Genomic DNA, 15,008 nt, shown 5'->3' on the forward strand with positions numbered 1-15,008 from the left:
CATGGCTTAAAAATGATGCTTCAAGAAATGAACAGCTTAGCACTAAGAAGTACATAAATCTCCACAAACAGTGTGGCATCTCCTCTGTCCCCACTACTTCCACTGAATTTCATTTTTCTGTTATTTCTGGTTTCCATTGTTTAATCTCTTACCTCAAACCTACTAATACTCTATGACTACTTCTTCCATATTTCCCAAAGTCACCCACTATTTTTTCCAGCCATTCTACCAAGATCTTTTTTCAAGTCTCAATTCTTATGTAATTATTTATTTATTACATTGCCTTTCCATTCTCGCCTTTCTTTGTCAGTATAGCCATTGTTTTCATGTGACATCAGGAAGGCGTGGAAGTTGAAGCTGCAAAATTTAGATGGTATCCCTTACGTATCAGAAATGGTCCAGAATGTTTTGGGGTCCTTTTTTCATGAATACAGTATTTGTATTAAACACTGTTCAGATCTCTGCCAGAGTTTCATCTTTTCACTAACTCTTATACTCCCAATTCAGCAGTCTCAGCGTGGTTGAAACCTATAAATGTAAACTTAACAATAAACTGAAATGCTCTGGTGATGCATTTCAAACACAGAAGTTAAATAGTAATAATGTACAGAAAAAAACCCAAAAAACCGCACAGATGAAAGACTCTGCCAGTTTCCCTTTTAACACTACTGCATGTTTACTTCACACAATAACCGGATGATTGGCCAGAGATGCTGTAGGTAACCAAAGTGCAGTATCATGGACAGGAATGATGAAAAATCCAGAGAAACTACTCACTGTCTGGGAGATGAAAAATGGACTGTGCTCCCAGGGAATATTCTTCTGATTGATTAACTGGAGCAATACAAGGAGTTACAGGAGCTCAAGGGCTATAAAAATCTGCTCCAGAAAAGATGAAGCCAACCCAGGCTGGCCTGCAGTTGGAGGAGATTTTCTATGTGAAAATGGCCTTTCACCTTTTCTGCAATAGTAAAGAATTAACCTCTGAACTCATCCCTAAAGCACCTTTTTTCATTGCCTTAGAGTGCGTTATAAAACAATGAGGAAAAGCCTACCTACTCCAAGGTCAGTAGACATGGTCAACTTTAATCTACATGTATACATTTAAGGAACAGCATATAGAAAGCCTTTTTGCAGCTTGCTACTTGCAGCACTGCTCTCCAACCCCTTACCATGCAGGTTCGAGAACTAGTGACAACACTCCTGCCATGAGCCCCACATTTCAGCGTGTGGAGCTGCTTTCAAGTACATGGATGCTCTTTTTGCTCTAAGTCATGCAAAGAGTCAAGGTACGTAGGACTCGGGCATAACAGAAGCCATACGCAGCTTTTGCAGCAAGTTTGTAATTGTACATGGCCAATATACAGATGCCAGGGCCACTTTTGGGTCTACCAGGTGCCAAGCAGCAGCAGCTGGACAGCTAGTCAAAATGCATTAACTACTAACTTCTTGGGCAACCACCCAGCTCACCAACGTGTGCTTCTCACAGGTAAAGAAACAAAGCACAGCCAGGGCAGAGCAATAAGGACGGCCGCCTGATGCAGGTGAATTAAACATCTTCAGGGTCTCCTCATGTGTTAGCAACATCTGTTTTAAGTGATAACACTACACTAAGGTGGCATTTTGAGTGCTTAATTAAAGCAAGGAAGGCAGAAGTTGGCTTGACTTGAGCAGAACACCAAATGGACTACTGTGGTATATGTTAACCTGAACGGGAAGGTAGATCTCCACCAGAAAATATTCTTTGTGTGCTTCCTTTCTGCTTTTAGGATGCCAGAAAAAAGAAAAAGTACCAGTGTCAGACAGATCTTTAGCTCCATATCTGCACTTTAGAAGGAGAAAAGCCCACCGTGTCCAAATGTCATGCACCAATGCATGATTATATCCCTACTTTAAAAACATTATTTTTCCTTTGGCCAGCACGCTGTATTTAATCAGCTCTAAGATAATGCTTTACAAGCATTTCTAAGCAGCGGAGCATTTAAAACAAACAAATCTTTGCTGGAATCTTTACATGCCATGTGGCGAAATCAGCTGCAGAGCAGTGTGTAATTGTCTGTAATTGATTATGAAGGGTGTTTTCCTCCACTGATGATTTATACCATGTCCCGAAGCCTAGATCTGTCAGTTCTGGCACTCATGCTGTGAGATTTTAGCAGCCATGCAGTGATTTCCTATAATTGTCAGTCTTTCTGAAGGCTCTGCTGTAAAAGTTAATTCGAAGTCATATGCATATATGTATATAAATATAATCAGTAAGTAACGTTATTACTGTTGATAAAAACAGTCCATCTGAGTGACTGGATCTATGAAAATATAAGGTTAAATGCACTACACGAAACTGAGGATTCCTAATTTTAAATACTGACATTTAAAACACGCTCCACTGCTTCTTGAAAAGCACTCCTTCTGAAACTCTTCTACAAGAACAAAATAACAAACGAGTACTACTAGGCAAGTCAATGGTCTCCATCTAGAGAAATCCAAGGATAAAGCAAGAAACTAAAATAGGTATTAAGGTAAACTCCTTGCAACATATCCTACTGACAGCTGCGTATTAATCTTTGTATTTCAGAGTCTATTCCTTAAAATGAATGATATCTTTACAGCTCAGTACTACGTGAAATACTATGTTACTTTACTTGTGCCAGATTACTTGGCTTTTTCTCACGTTCCAGCTGCCAACATCATTTTGAACTAGCTATTTTGCTGGGTGAGCTTAAGTCTTACTTTAAACCAATCAGTCTTTGTTCATCACAAATGCACACGTTATGTTGTTATGAAGAGTTAGCCTCCACAACAACAGTAAGTATAAATTAATGCGAGTGCATTTAAAAAGTTAAGCATGAGAAATCACTCCTCCCTATTGAAGACACATATACACGCCCAAGCTGAAGGGGTCCCAACTTGACAGATTAACTGTGATGGCACTGATGAAACACTCTAGTGATGACAAACACTAGTACTTGACTTTGACTGGGCAAGTCACAAAAGATGGGACTGTCTTTTTGCCTGTTTCATTATAATTTAATTGTTAAAAGGAAAGTAAGTTCTACAAAGGAGATATATATCCTGTTGAAGGCTACCTTTTACCTTTTGGCTCAGTGAACCTGTCACCTAAAGCCCATACTTCGAAACAGTTTGTGATGTTCAGTCCTACAGATACTTCCTCCCCCTCCCTCCCAAGCTGGTACTTCTACACAGAACACGGCTAACACCAGCAGAGCACTGCACCTCTCTGCTTTTATATAAAGAACAACAACTGCTCGGGGATTTCCCTGTAAGCAGTTTCTATTCTGAAAACCAAGTACCAGATCCTAGTGAGGCTGCGGACTGTAGGGGGAGGGAACTGATAATTCCTGACTTCATCCTGACCCTTCCTATGAATGCGAAAAGAACCACACTTTGGCAGGAAAAAAATGCCTGCACGTGGGGAATGATAAAATCCTGTAGTAGCTCAGACTAAATAGTTTACGACAATCCAGGCCTGCAAACCAAACCATATGTTACTCAGCAAGACTCTTATCCCGCTTAGACAAGATGGCATCACAGTCGTGCAAACGCCTCTTTGTGAACCAGGATTATTTTCATATCCAGATCCCTAGGGAGCTTGACCCAGCAGCAGAGAGCTTTGAAAACAGTATCAAGAAGTCTCTGATCTATGGCCTCATTTCTCTGGAATTCCAACAAATCCCATCACCCAGCCCCAAATCTCTGCCCAGCTCACACAGTCTACCTGCCATGAGCATCTCCCCTGCTTGCTCTCACCATCCCCTCAGCAACTCGGCCACGTTCCACAAAGGCAAGTGAGAACCTTCTGTAATCAATAGATAAATACAGGTTTAGTGAAAAAAAAAACCAAAAACACCAGGCTTTAAATACAATCCTCTGAAATACAAATAAACTGAAACAAAAAAGTAAGCCTGGTGGCACAATAAAACAAACAGAGCTGAATAATCCAGAAACACATACCCGTTAAAGAAAACACCCCCTGGATTATTTTTTAATTCTTGACTCGTGAAAACAATTCTGAAATCTAAAACCAGCTTTAAAAGATGCAGAAACTAAATAAATGCTCCAGCTTTAGAGACCAAGGAGACGCTAAGTGAAAAATTACAGAATCTTCACTGTTGACGAGCAAGTCTTTAGGGACTGACTTGTCTCATCCTGCCTCTGCAAGCTAATACACGCAATTAGTGAAATGACCAGTGAAACCATCAACACAGAAATACGTATTTCTTATAATGCTTATAGTAGTTGTATTTTCCTCTGTGAAGGCACAAAAGCAGAGAGAGCCCTTCAATGAGAAACTCCTGTTAACAAAAAGTACTTGGGAGAATTGAGATTAGTGGAATTTTTGCTTAGGGGTTGAAATAGGATTCGCACTTTCAAACGTATTGTTTTTCAGAAAAATTATTCCTGCTTTTGAAAGAAAAATGCTGCTTTGGCTAAGAAAATATAGAAAACCAGAATAAACCAATAAAACCCTATCTGACAAGCATGTTGTAAGACAGATTCTTTTTCCTCTGTGAAAACAATAGCTTTGGAGAAGGTCCATATTGCATCATTAAATGATAACTAACTAAACTGAGGGCAGCGGTTGGCACTGCTGTCACACGCAATGAAATAATACTCTCCCCCTGAGGAACCATTTCCAACTGACACAACTGAGCTCACACCAAACCCTAGGTATTTTTTACGCCGTCAGCTTATCTCTGAGTCATTATGATGCTTTTATATTTAGGCAGAAATCTAATAAATGTCTTTTATCTAACCAGCTGATATGTGTCTCTGGTTAAGCATGCAACATTTGAAAAGCCTTCTTTGTCCAGAAAGCTACACAGATTTTTAGCTATAGAGAAGTGTGAATGGAACTGAGGGCTTCTCATCACTCTGATACATTCAGAGTCAAAAGTCCCTCTTCTTCCCAGTGACTTCCAAGCAAATGAGTAAAATCATAGTTACAAGAAAAAAAAAAAAAAAATGGCAAAAACAGACTGAAAAAATAAGAACTACCATTGTTGCTCAAAAACCAAATCCAGTATTTTTCAGGTTGGACAAACTTCATATCCCCACCTCAAGATTTTGTAAAATACTGCACTTTAGAGGAAGATGGCTAAAGCATTACTGCTTTGTAGTATTTTTAACCAAGAAGATTCAGAAACCATGGGTTCAGAAAAAAGCAATACTGTTCAAAATCCCAAGACCAAGCCCCACCCTAACTCTGACAGTGCATCTAATTTTCAAACACTTACCCCACTGAAGAACTATTTTTAAGGTATGTGTATTACTTTGACAATGATAATATTCTGGACAGGCTGTGAAAACGACCTGCAGAAATTCTGCACAACGTATACATGGTGCAGGCAGATCCAAACTAAAGCCTCGGGTGCAACCCCCCTGACCACAGCCTGGATCCAACCCCTGCAGATGGTCCCCATTTTGAACAACAAGGTGAACCTCAGCCTCAGATGCCAACACCCCTCCACCTGGCAGGGCTGAAACCTGAGTGAGGATGGATGTGGTGGGTTCAGAGGTCTACCCTGAAAACTTACTGCAAGAAAGTCAAACCAGATTAAACTCCAGCTTCAAAAGAAATAAGTCTTTCAGGAGAGGATAGGATGTGGGAACGGAGGCTGTTTTGGCAAGTGATGGCCTGTGACATAGCCGAAGTCCTGTTACTCATTCAATTGGTTTGCTGCTCCTGGTATCGCCCCCTCCAGAAACTGTCACTGCCAGCCACAAACAAGCAATTGTAAAATAAATTTCATGCGATGCTGTTGTGTGTATTTTAAACTTGACATTTGCTTTTGTTCCTCACTCAAAAGTATCAGCATCTTAATCAAACTGTCCAAGATCTGATACCGTATCTCCCCTGTTTTTACTTTATTACAGTCTTTTTTCTATTTTGGGGCGGTTTCTGAATGCTTGGCCCTGAAATTCCCTCCCCTCAGTCTTCAAAATTCTTCCTGAAAAATACCTCTCTGTATCTGGTACCCAGTTACTACAATAATAGTCACCTTAGAAAAACCATAAATACACAATCAAATAGGATTCCGTTCCAAAGTCCATTAAGTCAGTAAAAATTTTTCCATTGACTTCAATGAGCTGTGGGATCAGGCCCCAAAATACTTGAAATACATTTTTTCCATCTACAGACTGCTAATACAGAATACATTCCATTTTTTTACATTTCTCCTTTAACATCCCTGCCCTGATTCCCTTGCCTTGAGACACCCATTGATGTGTTAAGATGTACATTCTTCCCGTGCCAGTCTCTTAGGTGCCAGATTAAATCCCACCCCTACTGCAATTTGGTATAATGCTTATTTATTCCCTTTTCCATAGCTTTCATCGGAAGGATGTGCTGGCTTAGTTGTTTGGTAAAAGTCTTTTAAACTCTTTATCTACTTTCTGTTACCTGTCTGCGCAGAGGGATTCGCTTTGTCAGCTTATGGACAGCGGGCTGGCTGCTGAAATCAGGCTTCTTGGTGGTGTTCTTCATGCGACACAGGATGACCGTCAGCACCATGCAGGCAATTAAGAAGACCCCTATGCAGTAAATTGCTATTTCCAGGTAGTCAGGAGATGTCGGGTATTCTTTTTCTTTTTCAGGAGCTAGATTGGAAGTTTTTAGGAGGGAACAATCATGCCACAGAGTTAGCACACAGTACAAGCATCGTTCGGTACAGCGCTTGGAACAACTTGAAATGGTAAAATATCAGCAATTCTTGTAGTGACTGGGTGACATACAGAATACTGTGAAAGTTTAGGTCATCTTCTGATCTGAAAGTAATTGCTCTTCTTTCTAGACTGCTGCTTTGAATTCTCTGTTTGCCACTGAGTGTGAGCTTGTACATGTATGGATACATATATAGACATATACATGTGCCTGCCTAGATAGGCAGATACATATACATTGAAATAGTGCATGATCAAGAATAAATTTAGGGGATAAGAAAAAATTGAAGTGTTCAAACTAGGCTCAGGTTCATTTTGTTACTCAAGTCAAACTTCAAAAGCACGGTAACTCTTTTTAACCAAAAAAAGACACATTTAAAGATAAAATACGCAGTTAACTGACCTAAAAGAAAAGTGTCTAAATTCACAAAGAGACATCTGGGCTCGAGTCTGCATAGCGCGTTTATCCAAAATTTTGACTGGCATTTCAAAATGCAGCAGCAAGGCGGGATGAGTAGGTCTCCCACCACGTTTCTAAACCCAGGTTAGGGGTTTCAAGGGTGTTTCAAGGATCCGGGCTGCTTAGCTGCTTTACTCGTTGTTGTTCATGCCAGATGTCTAACCCCCCTGAGGTCCTTTGAAGAGCCCCGTGTCAGATTAAAAAGCATAATGTAAGTGAAAGCTGAATTGCTAACAATATGTTAATTAATGAGTCCTCTTTTGTGAGGACTGCATATTTGAAGTAACCCCATCAGTGGTTACTAGTCTATGAGATTAGATTGTAGTGGGAGTGGTTTCTACATAGCTGTTACTCTGATTGAAACCATTTTGAAATTATCTTCAAGACAGTTATATGTGCAAACACTGTCCCTAATCCCTTATCTGGGATTCAACCCCCGGATAAACAGCATTCCACAGCAATCAGCGGTCACTCCGCAAGCAATGCACGTTGCAGCTGAAATTTTCTTGTGCCTCACTCTAGGCTTATAAAAATAGCTCATTCAAGAAAATCAGTTTAAAAAAAAAAAAAATGCTGTTCAAGCACTTGCAAAACGCAAACACTGCTAGCAGAAGCAAGCTCCACACAAGTATTGCTTCGCCTGCTTGGTGACAGACCAGGCAGGCTCGGTGTTCACATAAGAGTGAGATGTAATAAAGTTGCCTTGTTCAATAAATTTTAATAAAGGGTAAGAAACTATTTGCAGAAAGTGGGAACATTTCACTCCCGTAATATGAACCTCAGCAATATGCACATGCAGGTTTTGTACCTTTTACTTAGGATTAACAATTAATAAATGGTAAGCACAAGATGACCCAGCAAACCTCAGGAGGTTCATGTTTTTTCAAAGGAACTCCTAAGGCAGCTGCCAACAGTTATAAATGAGAAAATTTGACTAGTGTCAAAACCAACTACAGTTACATCTTCTAACAGCTGATAACAATTTTCAGGCAATAAAGCACATTGATGTTTGTTTCTTTTAAGGACAGAAACATCATCAACCCCAGAATAGCAAGACATGCTTTGCAGTAAAAGCAAATGACTACTTGTTTTTCTTAGAGCATGCAATATTTAAAGATGCACAGAGCCGATTCCCAAGATATGGAAGGCACTGCTTCTGTACACAATCCATTGACATTAAAATTAGGATTTCCATAAGAGATCTGCATGATAGGTAAAAATGAATTTAAGCACACTGAATCGTTCTGGTAGTCTAAAGAACCAGTACATGGCTGTGGCCAAATTAGCCCCATAGTTTCACAAGAAACTTTGAATTTCCTCCTCTTGAAGAAGTTTACAATGATTAATGTGCTGATTTTCAGTTATCTCACTGAAGTGTTAAGGAACTGCTGTTCCTTAGCATTTCTAACGAACATTTAACAGATGTAAAAAAAATTTCAATTAGGTGCAATAGCCATTCCCCCCACCTTTTGTTGCTGTTGTTAAGTTTTTGGAGTTGCAAATAAGTGACAAAACAATTCATTGGCTTGAGACAACTGTGTTTAAAAAAAGAAATCATTGTAAAAGTCCTTTTCTGAGACAGAAGCCGTGCTAATTCTGCAGCAATCAACAAGGGGAAACAAAAAAGAGGAAAAACCACAGAAAGAGAGCAGTGTATACCTGGCAGAACTGTCAACCATGCAGTGTGAAAGGATATCCCAATAGAATTACCCGCCAAGCATGTATACTCCCCAGCATCCTCAAAAGTTACATTCCGTATATAGAGAACCTCAATTTCTTTGTCCGTGGTGTTAACACCGGCAGCCTAAAAAAAAACAAAAGAGGGAAGCAAGAGAAAAAGCTAGACATTGAGAGAATTCTTGTGGATAGGGAGATGGAGCCACAGGGCTTTGCACTTTGTAAAGGCAGAGGTGTAGAGATGCAAAGCTCCTTTCCCCATCCACAATCCCTCATCCAAAAGGCGTTTACCAACAGGTCCCAGCTCACCTCAGAAAGTAATCAACACCCTTCACCAGACCTAAACTCACCACCTAAACATGCATGCAATCAAATGACATGGAAAAATTAACCCACAAAGCTTTTTTTTTTTTTTCCTTCTTCTTTTTTAATAAAAGGAAGTTGAAGAAAAACAAAGAGAAAACAAGGTAGGACAGAATGCAGGATCCTTCACATGTAGTTACCTGTTTCAGAGGAAAGAATTTACTATAAAAATACACTCTGAAGGATTAAAAAAAAAAAAGAACTTCTGCTCCAAAAGACACAACTTAGTAGCTAGCTTATGCAGTGTATGGTCCTTGCACCACCCACTGCAGTACACTTAAACACTGTATGTTGTGCAGTGCTGTCAAATCTCGTTTTAATCTGAAGTCTGGTAATATTTGGTGGCTTGCTTAGAAGCACAGTAGACGGTATCTCAGCTCTTCTTCAAAAAAGATTAGCTGTGGCTCTCAAGGGACAGGGAGAAAAACTGGACCCCAAAGGTTCAAGAACATGGATATGGAAATAAAAGATATTTTCCTAAGTCTTAGAGACTGAAAAAAAAAAAACAACCCTGTAAGTTTTTTCTTTTTTCTGGTCTCCTTCCAGACTTGCTAAATCTCTGTCTTGACAAGTCATTACACACCAAACCAATCAATGTATAAGACCTGGAACATTCCAGCTGTCCTAAAATGGGCACAGCAGGGCATCTATGTCAACATCTCTATGATGGACATTCACAGAAATTATTGTTTCCTGCTTTTTGTCTCTGTTCCATTCAAAAATGTTACTTTGAAATAGATGATGACGGAATAAACACATTTTTACCAGACCATTTTAAAGCAAATTTAGTGAGAAGTTGTAGTCACATTGTTGCCAGTCCTTACTGTTACTGACGGGTCATTACCCAGTTAGTAACGGGTGAGTAACAACCGGAAAACCCTCCCACCCTGCAGTCACAGGTCATGTGGGAAGTTGTAAGTGACTACACCGACCTGACTCATGCTTCAGTGGGTACTTATGTGCTTCATATATACACACACACACACGTATGTATATAAATATACACTAATTAGGCCATAATTATATTATTCAATGAGTACCCTATACGTGAACTGCAAGGTAGGCAGAATTAACAACAAAACTGGACAGACATAAACACACAGACACAAAAACACCAAACACAAGAGAGAACACAGATCAGCATCAGAAAGCAGTGCTTACGGTACACACAGAATATTGTGGGAATTTTTCCATGGCTGCTGGTGTAATACCAGTTGCATCACCGAAGGAGGATTACACATATACCACAAGGCCAAAGAGTTATCCTACAAGCTGCCTGCAGTCTCCCAAAGCACTATTTTTTTCCAGCTTCTACATCCAGCTTGCTTTAAAAAACATTGTTACCTTGTTTACTTGGCAGAACAGAGAGCCAGGCAGACTGGTTGGCCTCCCCTATATAATTGGAGACCTTACAAATATATTCTCCAGCGTCCGCCTCTGTCACATTGTACAGTGTCAGCACTTCAGCATTGGAACTATTTATCCCCGAATGCTAGAATAGACCAATAACACAGGAGAACAATGTCACTGCTGCCCAAAACGGACACCAATCTGTCTACGGTCCCACCACCAACACGTCATAAGAATATGCCTTCCACTTCGTACAGCTATCAGCGTCAAAACATTGAGGGATTGGGGTTTGTTGGGGTTTGTTGTTATTTGTTTTTTTTTAAATCCAAAGCATTGCACGAGGAGTTAGAAAACAGCGGCATGGGGGAAATAAGCACCAGGGCTGGTGCACCGGCTGCGTGGAACAGGACGGTATAGAGCCGGCTGTCCTGCCTGCCAGCATGCTGAGTTTTGGCAATGCCACCCAGCTTGGAAAACTGGAGTTTCCTTGGTCAGGCTTGCTCAAAACGCCTGCCGGCAGGAATGACACCACCAATACGCCAGCAAAAAGTAGACATCTCTGCAGGCTCAAGCATCCAGAAAACCCAATCCTGCCAACAGGGTTTTGGCAGCAGGTGTCATGTTACTTTGAAACAAAGAGGCTGAAGAAACGTGAAAGAAATGGAGTAGATTGTCCTGGGTATGTTTTGGATGCGTTCTACCCACACATAAATGTCAACGATGTTCTTTAAGAGGGTTTTCATGTGAAAATGAAACATTCAGAAACGGAGGACTTCACGGAAGTAAAAAAGAGCAAAACAGTGTCTATAAGCCGCATAATTAGCATTTAGACAATAAATGTTTATCTAACTCATTATTTCATTTGTCACATAAACACTTCCATTTTCAAAAGAAGCTCAGATCTCAAAATTCTTGGATTTACATCAAATAAATTCAGCACTTTAAAGAAGTCATCACCATCGCCGGCATCTGTAAAGCCTCACCTTTAAAACCTGAAGATACGGCAGTCCATCTGGTCCGTATTTACTGCCATTCTTCTCTACATGTTTTATCCACTGAATATGAGGTTGAGCATCACTGTAGACTTTGCAGACGAACTCGACGTCACCTCCGACGACCGCAGAGGCATTTGCTGGAAGGCCAGCTTGGAGGATGGGCCGATGGGGTGATCGCTCTGTTCGGTGGGGAGGGGGAGCGAGAAAGAGCAAGAGAAAGAGAGAGAGAGAGAGAGAGAGAAATAAAGATGCATAAATAAGCAGAGCTGCCAAGAAAACTGTAAGTGAACTTGAGCCAAAAAGCCCTGTAAGCCTGTTGGCTGACTCCTCTGAAATAACACTGCAGCCAAAACGTATAACAAAAACTACAGTTCAAAGGAGATGACTGAGCGCTACACTTGTAATATAAAGAATAGCTATTTGGGGGGAGGGCAGAAACCACACTTAAAAACTTTAAGCATTTTTCCATAGCATTTTCATTTTCAACTCAGCAAGAATTAAGTAAAATACCTTCCTTTTTTTGGTTGGTTTTTTTTTTTTTTTTTTTTAGCTATTGTAGTAAGTATCTCTGAGCTTTAAAACATTCTAATTGGACTAAACCTTCACAAATTAAGAAAGATTATGGATTCATTTTAAAAACTGATTGGTGTGTCAAAATTTCTCAAAACTAGCAGCAGAAGCCTCAGCACTGAAACACCTCACGCAGGATGCAGGTACCAGACGGCTCGACTTTTCAGAACGCTCTGACCAGTACTACCACGATAGCCGCTCTCTGCTTTACCCAGACACAGCAGCAGAAACACCAGTTTGTTCTTATTCTGAGCAGGACACAGGCAGTTGTCTTGAAAACTGCAGTGTATTTAATGTTGAGCTAATAGAGCTTTTAATCTATAGACTTGCTTAAGCATTTCTCATATGTTCTCAGTCAAGCTTCCATCACTGAATACACAGTGTTACAGCACTCTGTATCATCTGGGTACGCTGAGAGCCATTGCAGCCAGCACTCTCAGCCCAGTTTAGTGGATGTGATATATGTAGTCTTTGGGGAAAGCATCAATGGGAGCCTCGCCCTCAGCTATGTCAGTCAGGCACCTTTCCATCACCCTCACTATGCCTGATCTAACAGCTCCTAAAATCATCTGGGTGGTGGGCAGGGCATGAGCCAGCTCCCCAGCCTCCAGGGCCACCAACAGCTTTTTATTGCTGGACAAGGCAAGTGGGCAAAGCATAAATACTTAATCTCTTACACAATGTTTGAATGAAAAGTCCTCAGTATGGCAGCCCTGGTTACCAAATTGCCTTATGACCCAGTGAGCGTGGCGGACAATGCCACCCTCCCCAGAAAACCTTCAGAGAGCTGCAGTTTCATCAGCCTAGCTGGGAGCTCCCCACCTTCTCCATGCAAACTTAATTCTGTCCATTTCATTTTACAAGAATGTAAAGTTAATACTGACCTACATAGACTTTCAACCCATGAATTAGAAGTGAAAAGCCCCTTGCCCATCCCCAGCCCAAGCTGTCCGTTCTCCCCTGCTCCGGGAATTCTTTTGAAGTGAAAAAGAGTGGACCTAAGTATTTATTTTTAGAGGTTGTATACACTGTAAAAGCTTTGACATTAAGAGCCAAGTCAACTGAATATCAAATCAAGCGCTCCTTCTTAAACGTACTAGTTTCCAATAAACTGTTTCACAAGCAAACATTGAGAGTATAATAGCAAATAACGATGCCCATGGAACAATGGGATCTTTTATACAGTCCAATATATTTGGCATGCAGCAAACATCTACTGGGAATTTATTCACTGAGGCTACGCTGGCAGCATACTACAAAGCAGCAGTCTTATTTTACTTGTGGCAAAAGTGCATTGGTGTTGCAGTTATTAAATTATTCCATGGCTATGTGTGTCATTCTCAAAGATCTAGGAACAGTTTCATATTCTTTTTAATTTGTAAATTACAGTAGAACATATAAATTAATATTTTACATTTCTGGAGAGAACTTTTAGTTTCTCACCTTATACTAAATAAGCTCTAATTCCATCTCCCTCCCTCGTTCATTTGGGTACAAAAACAGCAAGGAAAAATCTCTCTTTAATAGAAACCTTACACCATCTTCCAAAACTTATTACAGCTGCCTTCAGTATAAAATGAAACCTTAGAGAATGTTATTTAAAATGTTTTTTAGAAGTCAGTAGGCCTCATGTTTCATTTCTCCACATCAGGGTTTGATTTCCTTCGTGACCTTATTCTCTGCCCTTAAACAAACCAGAGAATGAGGCCTGAAACATCTTGGAAAAGTTCCTACTATGCCAGCATCAACACACAAAATGCGTTTAGTTTACCCCGATAGCCATCAACGATTTAATCTTTTATTGATGACTGTCAAACATTTCCTTTACCAAAAAAAGAGGAGGCAAAGAAGTAAAAGCAGAGTTCTTATATTCTTGGTCCCAAATTCCTTTAAAAAAATTAAATAAAGCGCATGTACATGTATAGCCATTTGTGAAATTTCTTCTCTAAGGGTAAACATGTTAAAAATAAACTTTAGTTGCACTTCAACATATGGAGCAATGATTAGTGTTCATCAACTCCCCCACTTCAGCAGAGGGGAGTATTCCTATGCCCACACAGGCACACAGCACAGAAGAACGTAACCATCATGATGCAAATTCAGCAGGGTTTCCTGACAAACCTGGAGTCCAAAGGACCACAAGAAATACACTCAGTATTGGGGGAAATCACTACGGAGGGGGAAGTAGGGAAAATATGTAAATAAATATGGAGATACTTCCATTGATTACAAATGACCAGGTATAATTCTGTACTATTTCCTGGGAATAGTCATTTTGGGATATTACCCTGTCTTTCCTATTTCACTGCATGCTGCACGCATCTAAGGACTCTGCTTAAGCACAGGTACTGTCAAAACCACGTTCATAAATCCCACATCACTATTTAGCATTTAAAATACAAGCTGTACATTGGTAAGCAGATATCATCACTCAAACATCTGGCTATGCTAATATTAGATGGAAGCAGTGTGTTCTTTTCACTGAAGACCAGCAAAAGAGTCAAAGTTACCTTTAAAAATAAAAATCTTAAAGGCTAGTAAAACTAATTTTATCATTAGCCTTCAATAAGCTAATAATTATCATCAGGTTCATCGCTAAACTACAGTGATCATATACATCTCGTTATTTAACTCAGACAATAGTTCCATACAAAACAAGTTGGCAACCAATCCCATAGCTCTGTAGCCCTACTGATTTCAATATTCCCCTTGCTCATTAATACTGAATTGAATCAAAACCTCAAGAAATCAGTCTTTGCTACCTGATCACTGAAATGTCAGTGTTCTGCTCTGCTAACACGTTTCAAAACCAAGTCAACAGCATATGCTATAATACAGAAAATCAGCCCATAGATTAGCTGTCTTTAAGAATGATAAACATTATGTTATAAGGACCATAAAAAGTAGTAGAT

General features: G+C 40.0%; 1 protein-coding gene across 3 annotated transcripts in view; it reads right to left on the reverse strand.

Moving 5' to 3' along the window:
• The window catches only part of FGFR2 (fibroblast growth factor receptor 2), an 85,642-nt gene that overhangs the window by 21,790 nt on the left and 48,844 nt on the right, over positions 1-15,008 (reverse strand). For 2 of the 3 annotated variants that reach the window (XM_056352140.1, XM_056352141.1), the window contains 3 exons: positions 11,515-11,705; positions 8,801-8,945; positions 6,422-6,618 (listed from right to left, as the gene is read on the reverse strand). In XM_056352140.1, the coding sequence (XP_056208115.1) occupies positions 6,422-6,618; positions 8,801-8,945; positions 11,515-11,705 (533 nt within the window). Of the gene's footprint in view, positions 1-6,421; positions 6,619-8,800; positions 8,946-10,525; positions 10,674-11,514; positions 11,706-15,008 lie in introns of all 3 variants that reach the window. The other variant, XM_056352139.1, reaches the window with a different exon arrangement.

The sequence above is a fragment of the Falco biarmicus genome, chromosome 9 (genome assembly GCF_023638135.1).
Source record: "Falco biarmicus isolate bFalBia1 chromosome 9, bFalBia1.pri, whole genome shotgun sequence".
NCBI classification, from domain to species: domain Eukaryota; kingdom Metazoa; phylum Chordata; class Aves; order Falconiformes; family Falconidae; genus Falco; species Falco biarmicus.